Below are 21,525 nucleotides of genomic sequence, written 5' to 3'. Positions count from 1 at the left end.
CCAGGGCCAGGATGCTCCTCCTGACGGGATGCTCCGGCCGCCAGGACTGGGATGTTCCTCCCAGGACCGGGATCCCCCCGTCCTTGCCAATCCTGCACAGCCGTGGGCCGCTCCAGCAAGCGCAGAGAGGGGAGTTTTGTTATCACGGAGGAGCTGCAATTGCCTCCGGAGCCACCACAGCAAAGGCGCATCCTGACCATCCCGGACCCCAACCACTGAGGCTGACCCAAGGGCAATTCCCCTTTCAAACGCACCAAAGGATTCAACTTCATTTCTCACGTGGGCTCTAATCAATGCAAAACCCCCATCAGTTTTTAAGCAATGGGCTTGGGGGTAACGTGCAAGGCGGCCCCACGGACACAGGGACCGGAGCTGCTCTGAGCCGCTGCTCAGGGCGCAGGGCTCCAGCTCTGCCACCGCAGGAGCCACCACCGAGCTGCATCCCCACGCTGCAAATCCCACTAAATTCACGGAGCAGCGGCTGCATGAAGCAATTTTTGCTCTGCCCGCAGATGATGATGATAGGCAGATTAATGGCAATGAAGTTATTTTGTCTCCCTTTGCAGCTGACTAAATTTGCATTGGTATTTTCATGGTACAGATTCCACCTTTCATCTAACATGATTAATGCTGTTGTAAATACAGAGAAAGAACCAGCTGCTTCTGGCTTCTTAGCTTTTACTGAGCAGCTGATGAAAAAAAAAGTCCTTTTGTTAGAGCATCTCTAGAGTCTCTACAGGCTCCATGAAGAGCCTTTTATTTCCAAAGGTCAGAGAAAGGCAGTTTCTACCCTTGGTGCTTTGTGCTTCCCTCGTCACAAATCTGGACCGTGTCTGCTGCCATCAAGGCGCCTGGAGCAGCGCGATCAGAGCGAGCCCGGCCACCAGCGCCGTGCCCGCGTGCCGGGGCGCTGACACCGGCCCCGCTGCCTGCTCGGGCTTCGCTGCTTTGCAGACACAGCTCGTGGGGCTGCAGGAACCGCCAGAGAACATCACGGGGCCCCTCGGATTGTTTAGCCATAACGAGGCAGTTAACGCACAACTGCACTTTTATCGCCCATCCAGAAGGGCCGGGAAGAGCACTTCACTGCACTATCCCAAACTGTATAAATAGCAATGGGGGTCTGGTAAACAAAGGGCAAAGCTGGCAGTGCTGGTGCTCCGCGAGCCTGGGGCACATAGCTGGCTTGCTGAAATCAAGGGATGCACTAAGAGCGCCTTGCGCATCCCGGGCGCGCTTCCCTGCCTGCCGCCTCCGATGCGCACGGATGCCAGGAGTGCTTCCCGGCGGGGCGCTTGGCTTCCAAGCGGGAATCAGCAGCAGCTTGCGGCAGCTGATCCAACGCCCGCGTTTGCATCTGCCCCGCAGAGAAGCACAAACCCCTTTGCACAGCACCGTGCAAGCACCTTGGTGCCGTAAAAACCCGAGCCCGGGCGGCTGCAGGAGCAGCATTCCTGCCGTCCCGCTCCCACTGGGCGCCTCTGCTCCATCCACAGGCTTGCAGAAACTCCAAACAACCTCAGGAACTTCAGCCTGCTGTGGCCAACAAGCACAACCTCTCAACAGCGAGAATTTCTCCTGTTCTTTCTGCCTTCACTGGCACCCACCAGACACGCTCGGGTCTCGCGGCGGCAGCTCCAGCGTCGTGCAAGGAGATGGACCCGGGAGAGGAGCGGGCGCGCGGAGCAGCAGCACCCTTGGAGCTTACCTGGCGCTCTCAAACGTCGCCGACGCCGACTTTCCAACAGCCCCAAATCCAACTCCGACCGCCAGACCCTCTGAAACGGCAGGGAGAAAAACATTCAGTTCACACCCTGCAAGGACCCTGCAGCTCTGTGGTCTGCTCTGTCCCCTGCCCTGCGCTCAAGGGGAGCGAGGACCACCTGAATGTGACAGCACAGCTTGGATGACATTGTCACTCCTTGAATTTTGGCCTCAGCTCTTTGGAAAGCTCTACACCTGCTCTATTTGAGCCACGAGGTGCTTGCGCCCTGGCAAGGTTCGTTTCCCACCACAGAAATAGGAAGCAGCAGCATCCCCATGGGAAGGGCACTGTGCACACAGCGGATTTGCCCTCTTTATAGATACGTGCACGGGTACCACGAGGCACCGCGCGCTCCTGGAGCTCTCCACCACGGAGCCAAAGCAGCGCGCTGGTTCCTTAGGAAGCTACTACTCGCAGAAGAGATTTCTATATTTAATACAGAGTACGCTGGAGGGGAAAGATCACAGTTCCCAGGAGCTTAAGCGCTGTTTTAATAAGGGATGTAACAGTGCAAAACAGCAGAGTCTATTAAAAAAGACTCAGGCTCAGCAAATCTCTGCAGAAAGCCGCCTTTCCCAAGCATGGCAGTGACCAGGGCTGCACCGCAGGGATGAGGTCTCCGGAGAGCAGAACCTCGTGCCAGGGGGATCTTTTTAAAGGGACTTCTGGCTGGGCTTAGCAGGGCAGTGAGGCCCCACGAGCTGCTGGAGCAGCTCCGGTGCCCAAATCCAAGGATCCAATGGGATCCTTTCCCGGGGAAACATGTCCTGGGCAATGAAAAGGCAGCAGATGGTGCGTGGGAAACGGCTCCGGGGAGAGGCGCCGGCGGGAGCGGGGACACGGCAGCGCTGCCCGCAGCCTCCCGCGGCTCCCCGGGGAACCCAGGTGGCTTGGGAGGCCCCTAATGACATTAAATAGAGGCTGCAGGAGCCGCTCAGCCGGCTGCAACGCTTTAATGCGAATATTTCATTTCAGGACAGCTTGCAAATGGTTTGAAAAGCACACGGTAGCTTTGCTGCTTTAAAGATACGGGTTCGGCCTCTCGCAAAGCAGACGTCACTCCTCCGACCTGCTCCAGTTCGCAAATATGCCAGGTTTACCTGGCAAACAAGCAGGAGGAGCTCGCTGTTCCCCCACGGGGCAAGGTGGCAGGAGGCTCAGCCGGCCCTGCAGCCTCTGCCCGGCACCACGAGCAGCCACGAGGAGCCCAAGCTGGGTGGCAAAGGACAAGAGAAGAGAAAGGTTCAGGTTTCTGTGTCATCTCCAGGCAGGAGGCACCTCCTTGCAGAGAAAGAAAAATATGACCAATCATCCCAGCTGCTGTCGAGGAAATGCTTCTATTTAAGCTAAAATGGGGGACACTGCCTCTCTCAGGCTTCCTCGGCTTTGCAATTCAAGATGTCTTATCCTGGAAAGGCATTACCCAGGGATCATAAGCTAATCTGCACTATATGAAAGACCAGCAACAGACCTCTCAGTCTGCACTGTTTTTTGCAGAGACCCATTTTCATCTTCGCTTGTTCTCCGAGAAGAAAATAAGAGAGAAAGGCTGCAATTTCAAGGCCACCAAATGCATCTGCTGCAGGGACGCCGTGATCAATGCCTGGCATCCACAGCCCCCGCCTGGTTACGGGCACTAAACCCACGGGTCTCCCCAAATACCTCACCCTGCATCCGCCCAGGGGAGCCAGGTCGAAGCCAGGGTCCCTCTGGAGCACCATGTGCTGCTGGGGACAGGGTGGGGACAGGCAAGGGACAGTGCAGGCACCGCTGGCGGCAGCGGCTGTCACACATCAGGCTGGACAAGGACAACGTGCACAACATAAAAATAACTCCACGAGAACACTGAGCTAATGCCTCCCTATTGCTTTCAAAAGAAAAAGCTCCCTGCCATAAATCTCTCTTTTTTTAAAGCAGCAATAAAGTTTTAGGCTGATGGAGGCCCCGGGCAGGCGGACTCGCTGCGAGGGGAAGGAAGCGGCACACGGAGGCAGCCCCGGTGCGGCGCACGCGGCTCCTTCGCTCTCCCAAATTCCCAACCTCGTGTCAAAGCGGCCGGCGCAGCCCCAGGCAGAGCGAGCCCATGGCACGAGCTGCCTCCCGCAGCCAAACCCCATCTCCCTGTTTGGGATGCACGGGAGCTGCCACTTGTGTGTCTGACACACGGACACGATGGGAACACCGCGCGAGCTTGGAGAGGAACAACTCACTGCCTGGAAAGTCACTCCTGAGAGTGCCCGGCAGCTCGTGCACGGCCTTTAGAGCTTCCGAGGCCGGGGAAGGAAGTCAATGCCAGTTATTAGCTGGCTCACACACACCAAGAGTGAGAAACAAACGGGTGCGGACAGAACAAGACCCACTGAAATGAAAAAAGGGAAAAAAGATCCTGCTGAAAATAATAACTGTTCAAATTCACTCCTCTCTCCCAAGCAGAATTTCAGGGATGAGGGAAATGTGCCCCGGCTGTCCCAGAGGTTTTCTCTGCTCCAGACGGGAATTGTGGACAGTTGAAGGGACTACAAGGCAGAGAGGGAGCAAAGGGCATTGCCCAAGTGCCCAGAGCCGATTGGGATGAGACGAGCAAGGAGCTTCCTCACGCACGCCGAGCTTCTCCAGCTGCCAAAACGCTGCGTTTCCCTGGGGTGGCCACCTTTGCAGCCACTGTCACGTACAAAACGCTGCCCATGGTCTATAAACGATGCCCAGGAGGTAACCACGCGTTACCCGGCAGCCGGGGCACTCTGGGGCCCTTGGCGCCGAGCGGAGCGGAATGACTTGGAGTGAGTCACCGTGCCCATCCATCAAGGGGCTTAATACAGGCAAAATGTCAAAATATGTGCTGACGGGGCGACGGTTAATGGCAGGTTTATGGAAAGGTTAAAGCAACCTTTCCCAAAGCGGGCGCCCGCGTGGGCTCCTGCTGCACCCGGCGCCGGCCGCTCGCCGCTGCACCAGATGCTCCTGCTTTTGCCCCAAAAACCCAGCTGGCGATGGGCAGCTGTGAAAACTCATTCAAACACGAGTATTTTCTTCCTTTTTAGTGCAGCCTGGAGAGCTGGTCCCAAAGCTAACGGTCTCCTCTGCTCCCTTGAACCCTGTGAGCGATTCAGCTGCACCAAACGGCTGCACAAGCAGAGTGTGTGCAAGGTGCAACCTGGCACCTATGGGTGCTTTCTCCCCTGAGCCCCAGCCTTGCTTTTCACCCTCGTCCTCTGAAATCCAAGCTATAATCAAATCCCATCTTCCTCCTTTTTACGCTGCTAAAAATAAACCCTTTCTGCACAAATCAAAGGTGCTGCAAAACCGTTTCGGAAGAATCATCATGACCAATGCAAACAGCGGGAGAGGCAGTGGGAGAAGGGCTGCTGCAATTCCAGAGGAAAAGAAGTGTATGGAGGAGCTGGATTAATCAACAGAGCCGAGCCTCTCACGTCCGCACGCTCCGTGCAAGGTGCAACAGGCACCCAATACACATTGAATTCAATGGCTGTAGAACTGCCTCAATTTCAACAGACCAACAGCAAAAAACAAACACCCCAAACGATCCTTACAAGCCCTTAATGGATTTTCAAAGAGCATTCAGAGAGACGATCATTTTGCTTTATGCTCCAGACAGTATCCCACGCAGACCTCCCTTGGGAGGCCGGGAGTGCCGATCCCAGGTGACCGGGAACATCCCGGCTCTGCATCCTCCCCCGCAGCGCTACATGTGTCACGAGGCTGGGCGGCCTCGGCTCCGCCTCGCCCCAGCACTTCTTGGAAGAGGCTTTTTCCCTGTTTTCCTGGCGCTGGAGCTGCGGGCACCGCGCTGTGCAAAGCGCCAGCAGCCCAAACCGCGGCGCCTGCCCAGACAGTCATAAAGCAGGAGACACAACAGAGAACACTAAAAATGATTAAAACTGCAGAAAACTGTGAAGACGGGAAAGCACCCAGGTGGGTCTGGATCCAAGCGCGTGGTTCTCCCCACCAGCGCTGTCACCAGCCAAATCCTCACCTTGGGAAAAGCAGCAGGCGGGGTCCTGCTGCCAGCACCGCGGCCTTTAGCCAAACCCTTCCTTTTTTCCCCCAGCTGAAGCTGCTACCAAGCCCGCTCTAAATCCCTTTGACACCTGATGCACCCTGCTGGATGTGCCCGGGTTCCTTGGGATGAGCTATGGGAGCAGCCTTCGCTGCTCCTGGATCCCACTCCTCCCGGAGCATTTGCCAAGTTGCAGCACAGGGCAGCACCACGGGCTCCTTCCCACTACCCCGATTCCCTGATCTGCTCCTCGTAGGGAAGGTCTTGACTTGCTGGCCAGCTCCTGGGAGCAAGAACCAGAGGAATTAAAAATTTGGTGAGTGCCGCAGGAGCGCCGGGAGGATGAGGAGGGGATGCGCCCTGCTCCCGCGGGACCCCAGCTCGCCGCCCGGACCAGCCCTGCTCACCCACCCTGATCCCTGCGCTTCGCTCCTGAAACACAACAGGGAGAGAACTGGGGAACGAGCACCGAGCGGTGGGGCTGCGTACAGGAAAAGGGGTATTTTTTGCAAAAAAAGTAAAGGGGGGAGGGCTGGAGCAAACTGCCTCCCCTCGGTGCGCAGCCAGCGCTGCGGCCGAGCCGGCTCCGCCGCAGCCTCGGAGCGCGCGGCTCTCGGCGGCCTCTCGCCCACCCGACGAGCCCCCCAGCGACAGGAAAAGAAGGGGAATTCAGGGCCTGGTTCCCCTGGCAACGTTATCTGGCTGCAAAGCACCACCTCTCGTCTCCAAGCAACGGGGCATCCCGAGCCCACGAAGCCCAACCGCTCCAAGCAGGAGCAGGAGGCAGGAGAGGCTGAGCTGCCGCCGACTGGCACTGCCAGCCAGGATGCAGAGCTTGCCATGATCCATGATTCGGGAGCACCACCTGGAATGCAGAGCTTGCAATGATCCATGATCCGGGAGCACCACCCGGCATGCAAAGCTTGCCAGCATCCATAATCCAGGAGCACCACTCGGGATGCAGAGCTTGCCATGATCCATGATCCGGGAGCACTACCCGGAATGCAGAACTTGCCACCATCCATGATCCGGGAGCATCACTCGGGATGCAAAGCTTGCCATGATCCATGATCCAGGACTACCACCCGGGATGCAAAGCTTGCCATGATCCATGACCCAGCAGTGACACCCAAGGTGCCACCTTCCAAGCAGAGGAGACTCCCGTGCTCCCACAGCATCTCCACACCATGCATCCATCCCACTGCCCACAGTAGCACCCAAAGGTGTTCTTTGCCCGTCACACATTCCCAAAAACACGACCAGCTCCTGCCTTTGCCAACTTCCCGGGTGAGCTCCTAGGATCCAGCATCTCCGCTCCTTCCTGGGCCAGCACTTTCGAAACGCGCTCATCCCGGTCCCCTTTTCCAACGCCTCCAAGCCCTGTGGAGATCCGCTCCAGCTCCTGCACTGGGATGTGGCCGGGGCTCCGCGCTGCCCCCGCTCTCTGGAACGGGGGCAAGGAGCAGGGAGCTCGCGCCTCGCTAATTGTTATTTGCCATACACCAGTAACGTTTTAATTAATTTCAAGTCCTCGGCATAACAGCCACCCAAGGTACACAGATGAACCAGAATAAACGGGGCTTGATTAAATACATAATTAATGTTCTGCTAAACCCAGTATATATGAATATTAATTAGCGGGAATACTCCGCAGTTTGGCAGCTCCTGTCGTTATCAATTTACTCCTCACACTGCCAGCCCCAGCTTTGAACAAATTCATGGGCAGCTGCCAGCGAGGGGCGGCTGGGGTGGCCCGTGAGGGCACCCGAAGGGAGAGCTGGGGCGAGCTGGGAACAGCGAGCACGGCACACGGAGAGGAACCCGGCAGCGAAGGGGTGCGAGCCCAGCACTCAGGTTCCCTTCCCATTTTTCGCCCAACTCTCAGTCTTTGCACACAGGAGAGGAGGGAATTATTCAGCAGACAAGAGTGCGCAGAACCCTTTGGAAACGGCCTTGGGCAGCTTTCACAACAGGCTCCATGCTAACATCAACGCTCAGAGAAGAGCGGTGAGCATAAAAGGTGGCAAGAGAGCGGCACAGTGTTGCAGACGAGGACACGGAGCAGTTCCACACGGCGGGAAAGGGGCACGGGCCCGGCCGGGGCTTGGAGCGGCTCGGACACACGCAGCGGTGCCTGTTCCCATCTCCATGCACCGGGAACACGACACGCTCGCCAGGGTGTCGTTACAGCGCCGGAGTCTGTGCTAATTATAGTGTCAGCGCTTCCTCTCCCAGGCAGGATAATTAAGGTAGAAGATTACCGTGTTTCCAAACGGCGCGCTCGAGGAAGAAGCCTTGGCAGACTGAGCAAGAGGCGCATGGCGAGAACAGCGCTCTGCGGGAAAGCCAGAGGATTCCAGGGAAAACCGAGCTGGAGCCCATCCCAGAGCCCTGCTGCCACCCAGGGACCCGGCCCGCAGGATCAGCCCTTCCTCCAGTCCCGGCGCTGGAGACACTAGAGCAGCAACTCCAACTAGAGCAGCGTCACCGATGCTGCCACGGGTGACGCGGTGTTTGCTGCTCCGCAGAACTTTTGCCCACAAGCACTACAGGGACACCACAGACATGCAAGGAAATCTACGGTCTCTCCTCCAAACCCCTTTCAGGGGAGGTTTTGCTGCCAAGACCTCGCTTTGGTTCAACCCTACACGCGGAGCCAGACTGAACAAGACGGATCTTGTCCCCGAGGCGCACGGATCCCTGCCGAGCGCCATCTGCGAGCAGCAAACGGGTGACAAGAAGGATGGCAGAGGAGGAGGAAGCTGCTCAAATCCCTCCCAGGAACAGCACCTGGCCGCGGGGCCCATCCCCTGGCCGCGGGGGCCGCGGACAGGGCTCACCTGGGATGTTGTGGATGGTTATCGCGAGGATCATCAGCAGGATCCGCCTCCAGCTGCTGGTGCTGGGCGCGGGGGCCGCGTCTCTGGGCGCCGCCGAGGCCGGGGGGCCGTCGGGGAGGCCGGAGCCCCCCGCTCTCCTCCGCTGATAGGGCTCCCCGTTCTCCCCTTTGTCTGCGGGGCAGAAAACAGAGCTCGGTCAGTTGAGGGATGGACAGAGCACCCTCACACCCTTCCGAGGGAAAGGGAAAGCCAAAAGAAGGGAAACCCAATGCTGGCAGCACAGGGAGGCGGCCGAGCCACCAGCCCCTTCCCCTGTGCTTTGGATTTGGCCACCGTTTCCCCCAACGCAGCCTTCAGAGCCAACGTCCAGGCGCCTGGAAAACCATGGGAGGGGGCCGGAGTGCCGAACCGCCCATTCCTGGGCGCTGGGATTGTCCCCATCGCTCCCAGGGAGCCCTTCCCGTGCTCCTGGGCACCAGCGGCAGCTGGGGAGCAAAGCTCAGTCCATGGCTATCAAACCACCCTGCTGTCCGCATGGCAGCCGGGCACCGCACGACACCCGTGCCAGGTGTCTCTTGAGCTTTATCCCTTGGGACACCCAGGCGGAGCAGCCAGAGCCACTGGAACAAAGCTTGGGAATGAAGAAAGGCAACTTGAGCCCAGCAAAGTATCACCTCGGGTCAGGCCACGCAGCGGCTCTGTGCAAGCCCTGCAGCTGCCTGCTGGAGCAGCGCAGGGAAAAGGCAGAGCCTCCCATCAGCGCCTTGTTTTTCTGAGCCCCCGACACTGCAGCGTTATCACAGCAGGACCGGGTGCCCAGCGCATCTTCCCCTGCGAGCTCAGCGCTCCCTTATCTGCCTCGCAGCTGCCCCAGCACGGGCAGGATTAAGCGTGTGCAAAGCCGCTCTTGCAGCCGCAGACCTGGAGCCGGGAGCCTGTCTCCCGCCCAGCTTTTGTGCCGCCAATCCTCCCGGCTACAGCAGGACCCCACAAAACGCAGCGCTAAGGGGTTATCCATGCACATCCATGCACAGGGTGCTGGCCACGGAGAGACGTCCTGCTCCTTGGGAGCTGCTGCCTTCCCGATGCCACTGGGCCAGCCCGCTGCGCAGCCCCCGACACGGCTGCCCCACGTCCCACTTCCTTGGGACAGGATTTTGCTAGTAGGAGCAAGCCAAAAAATCAGAAACCTCACCCTAATGCTTAAATAGAACTGATAAAACAAAAGTCATCGGCAATTCCAAAATGCAGCGCTCGGCGTCCGAGCAGAACCACTTTGCTTTGGCTCCTGCTCTTTGCTCTGGCAAACTCAGAGACACCCGAGAGCACTGGAGCTCTCAAGGCTTTGGGACGGGTTGTTTATGTGGCTTTTTGTTGCCCAATTCCAGTAGTCCCTTCTTATTTTCCTTGCCCGTGGATTTTATGGGATTGCCAATAAAGCAAGCGCTCTCTGCGGACTCCTGCTGCAAACCAGAGCGAGGCTTTTGCTCGCGTTTAAACTTCAAAGGACGGATTTTCCGGCTTCCTCTTCCAGGCTTTGATCTGCGCTCCCTGGACGCTTGGCTGCGGGTGAATTTTTACTGAGAAAAAGCACATTTTGCTGAGTGGGGGCAGCAAGCACCAGGGGAAGGTCCCAGCAAAGGGCCAGCCACCTTCGCCCAAACCAAGAGCCCCAACGGCGCCAGAGGGACGTGGGCACCGGACGCCCGCGTTGCTACAGGACTGGGGCTTCAATTCCCAGGGTTAATGGAAAGATCCAACGAGCCTGGTAAGGGACACGACCGACAACGTTCATCTCTTGTGTTTCCTTTTTCCTCCCGCATGGAGCCCGCAGGACGCCCGCAGGCACCGCGGTTCCAGGCTGATCACACGCGGTTTGCTTCACTTCTTTCATCGCTTTGGCCTCCCTTTCTTTCAGGAGCCCACGAGGGCTTTGTTCGCTCTTCAAAGCGGTGCTGGGAAGAGAACGCGCTGCATCCGAGCCCACCGCGGCGCAGGATGGTGGAGGATCTCACACAGCAAAACTGAGCTCTCTTAAGAAAACTAACCTTTCCAAGAAAGCTCAGTTATGAGATCAGCTACTCCTGCTCCGCTGCAAACCACCCACTTGGGCAGCTCTCACTCCTCCTTATCCAGTTCCCACAAAAGACTCATTTCACAGTCCCGCTGCTCCTTGCCCTGCTCCTGCCGGCACGCAGCGCAGGCTTTATGGGACGCTCACGGGAGAGCAGGATAGCTCAGTGCGAGCACAACAGCGCGCGCCCGTGCAACTCCACAGCGCATTAGCAGAGGAAAAAGCAGCGATGCCAGAAGCAAGGACACAACCCGAGCACCATTTCACCACCTTGCAATATCACATAGAGCAGCAAGTCCATGGAGAGCATCTGGTTCACGCAGACGAGGTGCATTTTCAGCAGCACCGGGGAAGAACAGGGCGATTGGGGTGGGCGGCCGGGAGCAAACGCGGCCCCGAGCGCTCCCAGCTGCACAGGCTGCATCTTGCACAGACCGGCGGGAACAAAACAATAATTATGGCTACACGCGGACTTGGCCGGGAATCAGGAAAGCCTCAATAGTCAATCGGAACAGTGATAAGAGTGAAACAAAGCGGGGGGTTCAATAGCTGACACAACTAGACAAGGGAGCTTGCAAGAGCGCTGCCAAGCCCGGCGTATGGCAAGCAATAAAGCGTGCCACATACGTTATTTTAACTCCTGTTCACAAAGAAGCCTCTAAATATTCTACATGATTTATCATTATTGAATTTCTTAGCAAAGCTGCGGGGCAGAGATTCTGCCAAAAGTCTAATTATATATGTGCAACCTACTGCATTTTTCATATCCTCTGCAGCCAGCACTGGAGAAAGATAAATGGCTTTGAGCATGGCTTAAGCTGCTGGCGAGTTGTAAAAACCAACCAACTTCTTATCAACCTGTGAAATGGCTTTTTATTTTTGATTATTGCTTAATGAAAGCTGTTTGCATTAGCTGTGAGCCCTCATCTACTGCATCTGCAGGCGGTGCCTGGGCAGACCAGCCGCCCGCTGCTCTCCAAGGGCTCTGCTCCGTGTTACCTCCCGACTTGAGCCCCAAATCGCAGAGGTAACAGATTCCTCCTGCTTTGCACCTCTGCTTGGAGGTCTCCTCCTCGTCCCCTGCAATTCGTGCTGGGCTCGGCCGGGCCTCCCTCCTGCTAAACTCACAAATGCTCAAGCTCAACGCAGATCCAGCACTGCTTAAATGCCCCCCGCGTGTCCCTCTGTCACCGCAGGGAGGGTTGGCTCCCGGGGACTCCGCTTTGGGAGAGCGCGGGAGATGGAAGCGGAGGCAGCGCCGGGCGCTGCTGGACACGCTGCGGGGTAACTGCGCCCACGAGGGGCTCGTGCAAGGTACGGGGTGCTGCGGCTCGCAAGGAGGGGCAGAGGAGGCAGAGGAGAACAACTTTCTAAAAAAAAGTGTTTATATACTATATACTATATACTATATACTATATACTATATACTATATACACACACACACTATATATATATATATATATATATGATATAAACGATAACACAACAAGTTGACATCTCTTCTTGAGGCACAGAAAACAATTGCGTGCTAGACTCTCTGCCCTACCAGCCGAGATAAATCAGAATTACTCGGGAAAAGCCTCCGATTCCCCGCGGCCCCGTGGCCAAGCCGAGCCGCTTGCAGCAACGCCCGCCTACGCCGCGAGGGCAAAGCCATTAAAGCCATTAAAGCCATTAAAGCCGGCACTCCGTGAGCTCCGTGTGCCTCGCCAGCCTCCACTAGCTCCTGGAAGCGGCACCAAATGCTCCGGTTGGGCTCCGGTCCTGCAGCACACGGGCTCCCGCTTGGATTTAGCTTCCCCATGGAGCAGGTTCTATCCTGGGTGCTGCTCACCTGGAGCAGCGCGAGCCGTCAGGATGCAGAGCGGGTGCCGGGAGCACAGGCTGCCTCTTCCTTCACTTGGGAATTTGGGTCAGAAGGACGAGGAACGGCCAAAACCTCCCTGCTCAGCAATGAAGAGGGTTCCAGGCCGTATCCTTGGGCGGGAGCAGCCGCGCGGAGCTCGGTGTAATTACATGCACAAGGTCCTTTTAAGGAAGCCAATTTGTGCAACCTTCCAAGAGCTCTTCAGAGAGCTCCCAGTAGATGAAGCGCCTTGCTGAATCACTTTACGCTGAGATTTTACACGTTCGAGTTAATTTAATCACTTCATTTCAGAGGGCTGAGTGGCGCCTGGCTCTCTGATCCCTGCCAGGGAGCAGCCGCTTGTCTCGAGATGTGATGGATTTCCCAAAACACACAAAAAATGCATCTCATTACCTGCTTGAAAGGAAAAAGGGGCTTTTTTCAGGAAACGAGAAGGGATCCGGCAGCCTCTTCACCCAACCAAGGAGCCGCCAGCCCGGGGGGTCCTGGTCCCTCCGTCTCCCTCCTGGAGGGATTTGCTCCAGGTGCATTTGCTGTTTGGCAGCTTGGCATGTGCTTCAGGACAAGATTATTGCTTGTGGGACATCACGGGGTCCCTTTCCCATCACATCATCTCCCCTGTCGCCGCTGTCACCAGCTCCGCTGGTGCAGAGCGGAAGGCACCGGTCCCCCTGGAGCCGTCGCCTCGCCCGCTTGAGCAACGAGGCTGCTCTCGTGCACTGCAAAGTGAAGGGAATAAATCCGCCGGTTCTGAGGAAAACAAATGAAGCGCCCGCGGCGCAACGCGGCGCGACCCCAGGTCCTGGCGATCAATCCCGCTTCCCGCTGCATTTTGGCTGCTACTCCAGCAAAATCAAAACCACCGGGCTGCTCCCAGCAGCCCCATCGATCGCCCCACGCTCTCCCACTGTGCCAAGACGGATAAATTGGGGAATGTGAGGTCAGGACAGTTCGGCTGTATTTTTTTCCCTTCTTTTTTTTTGCAGACAAGGCAGATTTCGAGCAGCTCGGGGTCCACAGGGCCAGGGCTCCGCGCAGGAGCCACATCCCGCGGGAGCAGGGACGTGACCCAGAGATGCTCTGGGGCCGGGGCAGCAAGAGGCGCCTTCCCACGCTAGCAAAACCCTCCTTTTCTCCCCTGTCCTCCTCACGAACAGCACTCTCCACCTGATATTCAGTTCCTAATCCTGCTATTGCAGAGAGCCCCCAGGGCTGGCCCTTCCTCCAATGCGCTCGCAGCTCCAGCCGAGCCCAGGGGAGGACAGCGGAGGCGCTGGAAAAGCCCCGGGAAAGCCCAGATGCCCTTTAATCAACCCAAGGCATAAGGCAGCACCCGCGAGAAGTGCTCCTGGGCAGGAAGAGCCTAACGAGTAGCTCGCTAATTACCCTCACATTCAAGCACTGCTGCTGGGGAGGGCGCGCGGCCCCGCTAATGCAGGGATCCACCCCCAGCAGCAGCAGGAGTGAAGAAATCAGCACCGTTTTAATTGCAAATTCAGTGTTATTTCCTAATGACTCGGAGGCAACGCGCACCATCTGCTGCCCATCCGTCTCGGGGCCTTGCAGAGACTCGGCCCTGTTTTTCCTTCCTCTCTCCAAGGATCCGGGACACTCGCAGCCCCGGGCCGGGAGCCTCCTGCCTTGCACGGGGAAGCAACCAGACATTGGAGCTGCGGGCCCTCCGGATAACGCAGCTCGGGGGAAACAGGCACAGACTCATCCTCAGCTTGCAACAAAGCTAAGGAGCACTCGCCAAGGCTGCAAAAGGGGAAAAAAAAGAGAGAATAAAAGGGAAAAAAACAAAAGGCAGGGGGAAAAAGCAGCTTCTCGGAGCACCAAGAGGCAGCCACATCGGTAAATGCAGCCGGTGAGAGCAGAGCCCTGCAAGACGTAACAGAGCAGCAGGATGCCTGGCCCCGGGCACAGCTGGAGCCCGAGTCACTGCAGCCCCGGGCAAGGCAGAAAGCAGCTCCCGAATCGGGGGTTATTTCCCGGGCGGCTCTTCCAGGATCTCCGCCCGAACCCGGCTCTGTGGGGAATCGCGGAGCCGCGGCGGGCTCGTCGGGAAGCGCGGCCGGATGGGAGGCAGCGCAGCTGCTCCGGCGCTGTTCTCCTTGCAAAGGCACCGCAGGGAGGGTTTGCTCCCGGGGTCTCCCCTTCGGAAGAGCCCCAGCGGGAGCCCATCCTCTTCCAGCACTGGAAAATCCCAATGAAACGGGGCTGCCGCAGAGGCCCGCCCGCTGCCAAAGCGTCGCTGCTGCCAGGACCGCGAGCGGGCGGCAGCGGAGCCCGGAGCCGCCGCCGCGGGAAGAATCCCTGTCACCGCGCAGTGCATCCGGCTCCGAGCCCGGCACGCGGTGTGCAGGAGAAAACGGGAATTACAGAGATGCCCAAAAGGAGGCCAAAACAACAGAGCCCAAAACACGGGAGCCCAAACCAACGCAGGAAACGCTGCTGCTGCTGCAGCCACCCCGATGGCACCACAGACAGGACCTTGCACGGGCAAAAGCACCCCAGGTTCTGCCCAAGGTGACGAACAGCAGAAACGTCTTTGAAGCCTTAACTCGAGCCCTTCCCATGCCATGCACTTGTCACGTCTCCAAACGCCCGTGCAGGAAGCTTGGAAAGCGCCCGGCGAGCAGCGATCCGGCCCCGCGGGAATGCCGCGCGCTCCCGCGGCGCAGGCGCTGTCAGACGGAGCCTCTCGGGGGCCAAACCCTGGAAAGGGCTGAAAAAGGTTTGAAAATGCCAGCACATTTGTTCCCCTTCCATTCAGCAGCTAGCAGTGCTTATTAGAAGCCAAAGGTTTTGACGTTTGCAAGGGCATTTTAATAATTAAATCCCTTTCTAACACACTTACAAAAATTCGTGTGCATTGCATGAGATAATTAAGATTTAAGTATCGACTACATGAAAATATACGTTGGGAGGTTAAAAAATTAAATTAAGCTTCATTGTACGCTACGCAAGCTGTTTATTCCAGGGCTGCAGGCTAAAATAAATAAATAAATAGATAAATAAGACACAGCTGCTACAACCGTTTGCTCTGCATACGCACAGCTTTAGAGCTGCGATAATGAAAGAATCTACAAAAAAAAACTCAAGGCACACATTTCAGATGCCGCTATCTGCACAATTCGCACAACAACAAGGCTGTAATCATCCCCTCTTCCCCATTCCCACGCGGCTCTGCTGCGGCTCCCAGATTCCCCATGAATCCAGGAATGGCCGGTATCCTGGCAGCACATTCCCAGGGATGCAAGAGCAAGGCTCCTCTTCCCGGCTCCTTATCCTGACATCCCCATCTCGGCAAGCAGGGTTCTGCTTTGCTTTTTGCTGCCAATTCCCTGGCATTTCAGGCCCGGGCGGCCAGAGCTGCAGCCCTACCGAACCGGGCATGGCCCGGCTGCGCCCCAGGCCCCGTCCCGCTGATTTAGAGAGCAACCCAAGAACAAACAGGGCTTTAATCAGCGCCGTTGATACTTGTCTCTGGGAAGGCTTCCTAGGGGGAGGAAATAAAACATCGATTTTTAGTAAAAAGGCATATTCCACCATCCTGTGCCATATACCACGTGGAAGAGGTTGAGAGAGACCTGGACGCAAACAGCTGTCTCAGGACTCAATAAATCAAAAGCCAAATGTGTTGAAATTGAAATCAGATCAGAAAGAGGCCAGCACCACAAACCACGGGAGAAAGCCCAAGATTAGGAAAACAACAAGCAATGGCCATTAAGAGGAGAAAAGAGCTTCCCAGCTCTCCCAGGACACAGCCCAGCAGCTAAATATCCCAAAGCAGCAGCAGGTTCACGTGCAATGACCCGGTCCTGGTGGCACCGCGACGGGACAAGCGGGTCCCCAGCGGGACCACCGCAGCATCCCGCCTCCCTGCTCGAAATCCATGGGGACAAACCCCATCACTGCCACTAGAAGCCACACGAACCACCCATGACACAGCCGTGCAATGTTTTATGCACTTCATTATTAAAATGTGGGTGTTTTCCCTCGTTTTCTGTGCAGTTTATCCCTTCTCATTCAGGGCAGGGATGATGCCCTGCATACACTTCAGGATGGAGCTTTTCCCTGCTCTTTTCCCTCTGTGGATAATGCCATAGCATCCAGTGGTTGCCAAAGCTCCTGGCTGGCAGCTCCCTTCTCCGAAGCATCCTTAGGGTGAGTGAAAATCACTCCCATCTCCACTCAACTAGAGAACCAGAGCTGGAAAATAAATAATTATCCCATTTACTGAATGGAGCCTAACCCCATTGCCTCCAGAGGCGGAAATCTGGTTGTCAGCTCAGCTCAGCTTGCTAAACCTTGAAGTTTTAGGGTTTCTCCAGCGCAGGGCAGGCGCTTCTCCCGAGCCTCTCTTGTTGGCCCCTTCCAGGCTGCTCCCGGCTCCCATAGGATTTCCGCCCTCCGGAGAGCTCCCAGCACACGAGCCCACCGCTCTGGGAACACGAGTGTTTTGAAGCGATGCACATCCCTGGAGAGCTTCCTCCTGAGGACACTTTAATGTCCTATTACCTTGCTGAGGCAGAAGACTTATTACCTGAGCAATAAAACTTTAGAGGAGCAATTAGAACACAGGGGTCTCCTCCTGCACCCAGCACTGCTGCCTGCTGCAAGCTGGGACACACAACCTGCACGTGTGTGCATGCACGTGCACGTGTGTGCATGCACGTGCACGCGTGTGCATGCACACATGTGCACACTTGTACATGCACATGCATGTGTGTGCACGCACATGCATGCGTGTGCACGCATGTATGCACCCCGGGTCCCTCCTCGAGCTCTGCCCTTGCACAAAGCCCCACCTGGGCTTGCAGGAGCCTCTGCAGACAGCGGCATCGTGTCCCAAAGGCGACAGAGCAGCGGGACTCGCCCGAGGGCGGGAAATGGGTTTTTGAGCAACTTATTTCATACAGATGCCGGATGCAGAATTAAAATTGAGTGAAAAGCCCTAACAGACTGTCAGGTGTCGCCAGGAAATTAAAGCAGCTCAGTAATATTGCATAGAATTAACAAGACACAATTTGGGAAATGACTCCTCTGATTAAGGGGCGTAAGCACCAGAGAAAACATCTCCGCAGCTTCCACACTTGCTAATAGACCTGATTTCGAGGCATGGGTCTTAACCAGCACGTCACTCAACAGGCTTTAATTAGCCGCATAGATTAACAAATCATGGTTAAATATAATGAGCACGGAGCGCAGCACCAAGCGCAGGTTGTGGATGCCACTCGTGTTCCCAGCTGGGGGACAATTCCCCTTGGGAGCGACCGCATGGACACGGCAGCTCCCAGCTCCAAGAGCAAAGGGAGCCGCTGTCCAGCCAGGACCGAGCAGGGGACAAAGTCACCAACCATATCCCAGATCTCTCCGAGGGTCCTTCCTTAAGGATCCAGCACCTCCCAGCTCCAGCCGGAAGCTCCCCCTCTTCCAAGGGCACCTGAACTCTTTAAGACCCGTCACCATTGCAAAAGCACCCTGAAAATCCAAGGAACGCGGGCGTGCTTTGCCGCTGTTGCCGCAAGCTGCTTTTCCTCCTCCTCTCTATTACTAATAGCACAAGCATCACTGTGTGTGAAAACAGGCTCGCTGCTCCCAAGGCACCGTGGAAATGAGCATCGGGAAGCAGATGGGACGGGCAACACGGAGAGCCCCTCTCGGCACGGCTCCGAGGTGGGAAAACCGGATCGCATCCGGGAGAGCGGCCTCGCTGGCCACTGCTGGCATTTACTTAAGGATCAGCCCGTGAGCCCTTGGAAACCCTCCTAACCTGCACCCGGAGCGAGCCCGGGATTTATTCGCTGCGGCTTTAGGTCCGTGTGGAAGCGCGGGGTTTAATCCACTGCAAATACTTCCAAGAGGTTCTTAAGCGCAGCCTGGAAAGTAGAGCAAAAGAAGATGTTCAGGCAAAGAGACAGTGCGAGCAAGAGGGAAGGAACTGCCAGGTTTCATTTAGCCTTGAAAAATCAAAACTCCTAATCCAAGGAGTGAGGTCCTGACCAGAATAATAGGGGCACAAACCTCCATTTGAAGAAGCAATTCTATCAGTTTGTGCTAATGGGCACCAAGCTTAGGTGCTTTGATTTTTTTTTTTTTAAACGCTTTGTGCATACAAATTCATATCTAGTTTTGATTACAAAAACCAACTGCAGAAGCCAGTCTGAAAGCGATGGTCAATAACGATTTGAAATGCTCCAGAACGGGACACGAGAATGTTTTTAAATCAATATAGCCAGCGCCAGAGGCGCTCATCATCAAGGCTGGCTATTAAAACCCCAAATGAATTGATGCTTCCTGAAAGCAGCCGTTTTGGCGGCGCGCGAGCAGGCCAAGCGTGGTGTGAACGAGTCAACGCTATTACAAATGCGCTGGAACCATCCAAAGCTAGCAAGCGATCCATTTTGCATAAGGAGCTTCGTGTTATGCAAGTTGTAATGACTTAATGAACCTTTCCGATGCACACGGACGGCTCCGGCTGAATATTAGCACCATGAATCACGGCGGCTTCGGGGCTGGAGAGGCTGCATGGATCAGATCTTGCAGAGCCACGAACTCCTCTGCTGAGCCTCATCACACCGCTCATCTTCTCATCAACGCAGGCTGCTTGGATAGGGGAGGCTTTCTGCTCTCCTCATGCTCCAGGAGGAAAGTAGGTAAAATAAAGGAGTCCATAGATGGTGCAGAATAAGCCCAGGCTTGGAGCGGATGCTCCAAGGGAGGGTGAGGGATGCTCCGTGGCTGGGACCACCGCATTCTGCTTCCGCACACATACTGTGGTCTTCTGTTGTCCCACGTGCTGGAACACGCATTCCAGGAGCTCCGAAACATTCATTTTCTGAACGGTGTCAGTGTATCCCGAGCGCTAACGGGCAGGTCTCCCGGCTCCGCGAGCTCCAACGCGGCCGTGCCGCGCACAGCGAGCGAGAACCTCACCGGCTTCTGCTGCAGCTAATGGAAACCCTGAGCAAACAAACCCGCATTTCAGACGGAGCAGGGCAAAGAAGGGACTTTATGGCTGCAAGGACACAGCTAGACGAGAGGCAAACAACATCCTACAGCTCCCGAAGCACAAAAACAAGCCCCACCACTCACCCCTCTCCTGCTCTCGTCTCCGAGGGCTTTGCTGCCTCTTATCTCTCCAGCTCCTTCCCTTCCTTTCATCAGAAGCTTATTTCATCCTTAGGCAACACTAACCGCCTAGGCACTGACGAACGACCCCACGTGCACGCGACCTGCTCCTCTCCTCCGTACTCCACGGCTCAACCTTGATGCACGGTAATTCCTTTGAAAGGGAAGGGAAAGAAAAAACAACACGGAGCACACTGAAATCCTCAGAAAGGAGGCAGAAAAATAGAGAAAAAACTGCTTATAACGAGGCTGAGGCAAAGCTGAGGTCTGGAGGAGAGCAGGGATCCTGGCAGGGTCTGTTCCAGCTGCGCTCGCCCTGGCCACGGGGAAGCTCCTCCGGCCAAAGCAGCAGCTCCAAGTCCCCAGGCAAGGGGTCTGCACCACGCTGCTGTGCTGCCTGGCAGAGCAGGGCACGTTCAGGAAAGCAAACACAAATTAAACGTCGTGGGATTCGTCTATGGCACCCCCAAGCCTCACGGTTCATTTAACTAGCAAGTTTAATGAAATCCCATTTCTTAAGCACGCTACTTCAAACACTAGTATTTTTTTCTTTCTAATTACTATTCCCACGTGGATTTACTTACTGAGCATCGGCGCAGCGATGCCGGAGCGCCGTTCCCTAAGCCGCACACCGCCAAAAATCAATGGAGTTACTAAAATGCAGGCACGTTCCTCTCGATAACGTTAGTAACTCAGCCGCGCTGGCGGCACGAGGCTGGACGTGCAGGACAGCCTTCGGCTGGAAGGCTGCTCACAGGGACTCACATCGGGTGTGCGAAGCCAACTAAGCTCCCTAGGGCACAGGGAGCACAGGGAGACACAGCCATGGAGCTGCCCCAGCATCCAGCTCAGCTCACCGCATCCCTGTCTTTCCCTGTGATTCCCGGCAGCTGGAGCGCGGAGCAGCCGTGGGCTGCAGCCAGGGCAGCGAGATGGTCCCGGCGCCGGGCTCAGTGAGACTCAGTTTGAGCCTGTTTTACCCTGGGCACTTTGCAGGCTGCTCTGCTGTGAAATCCTCCACCACAAGGTGCCTAGAAAGCACTGCCCGGGCCACGGACGGGGCTTCTCCCGCAGCTCTGCGGCAGGGACATTAAAGCTGCTGGTGCTGAGGGAGCGTCGCTGCCCTCCCACTCCTCCGTAATCCGATTTGGAGCGGCATGAATCATTCTGCACCAGGACACGGCAGGGAACCAACATCCCGCCCTGCTGAGCACTCCGCTTGCAGGATCGTGAGTCACCGTGCCGAGCTCAAGGTGCAGCCTGGTAGGAGATCCCTTTGGTGAGGCGCCCAGCTCTCCTTCCAGGGTGCAAAGCCGGCCTCCGACAATTCCTCCTTTGCAATTCCTGCAGAATTCCGGGGAAGCGGCATCCGGCGGTGAACTGGCTGCAACTCTTCACCCTCGTTTTCAGGTCTGCAAGCTCCTGTGGTTCGACGTGTCCCTGCTCTTTGGGGGACATTTGGGGATTGGGTCAGTCCCCAAGGACAGCACGGGATGGGGCTTCACTCATTTGCACCAGGAAACCAAGAACCTCTGCATTTGCAGCAGCCTGTGCCAAGGGAGGCAGAGCTCCCTCCACGTCTGCTTCCTTCCCAGAGACGCCAAACACGAGGCTGGGTTCTCTTTACTTCATAGCAATTAAAGCCTAGTGATTATCCCACTCTTTAAACACTGTGTCTAGACACACACTTTTCACTGCAATTCCTACCACACCCGCCTATGCTCTGCTTCGCACAGCGAAGGATTGTCGCCCAACGGAGGGGATGAGGGATCGACTGAACACTCGCATCTCCTCCATCCCTGTTTCCACAGGTCTAAAGGGCCC

At 56.4% G+C, this 21,525-nt stretch overlaps 1 protein-coding gene across 1 annotated transcript in view; it reads right to left on the bottom strand.

Moving 5' to 3' along the window:
- The window catches only part of SLC39A11 (solute carrier family 39 member 11), a 51,649-nt gene that overhangs the window by 9,059 nt on the left and 21,065 nt on the right, over positions 1-21,525 (bottom strand). The window contains exons 5-6 of the mRNA XM_026036926.1: positions 8,624-8,794; positions 1,709-1,778 (exon numbers count right to left, since the gene is read on the bottom strand). Of these exons, the coding sequence (XP_025892711.1) occupies positions 1,709-1,778; positions 8,624-8,794 (241 nt within the window). The remainder of the gene's footprint in view (positions 1-1,708; positions 1,779-8,623; positions 8,795-21,525) is intronic.

The sequence above is a fragment of the Nothoprocta perdicaria genome, unplaced genomic scaffold (assembly GCF_003342845.1).
Source record: "Nothoprocta perdicaria isolate Ctin4 unplaced genomic scaffold, notPer1 scaffold_187, whole genome shotgun sequence".
Lineage (NCBI taxonomy): Eukaryota > Metazoa > Chordata > Aves > Tinamiformes > Tinamidae > Nothoprocta > Nothoprocta perdicaria.
Note: the sequence above shows the minus strand (reverse complement) of the source record. Positions and strands in the feature narration are given on the sequence as shown.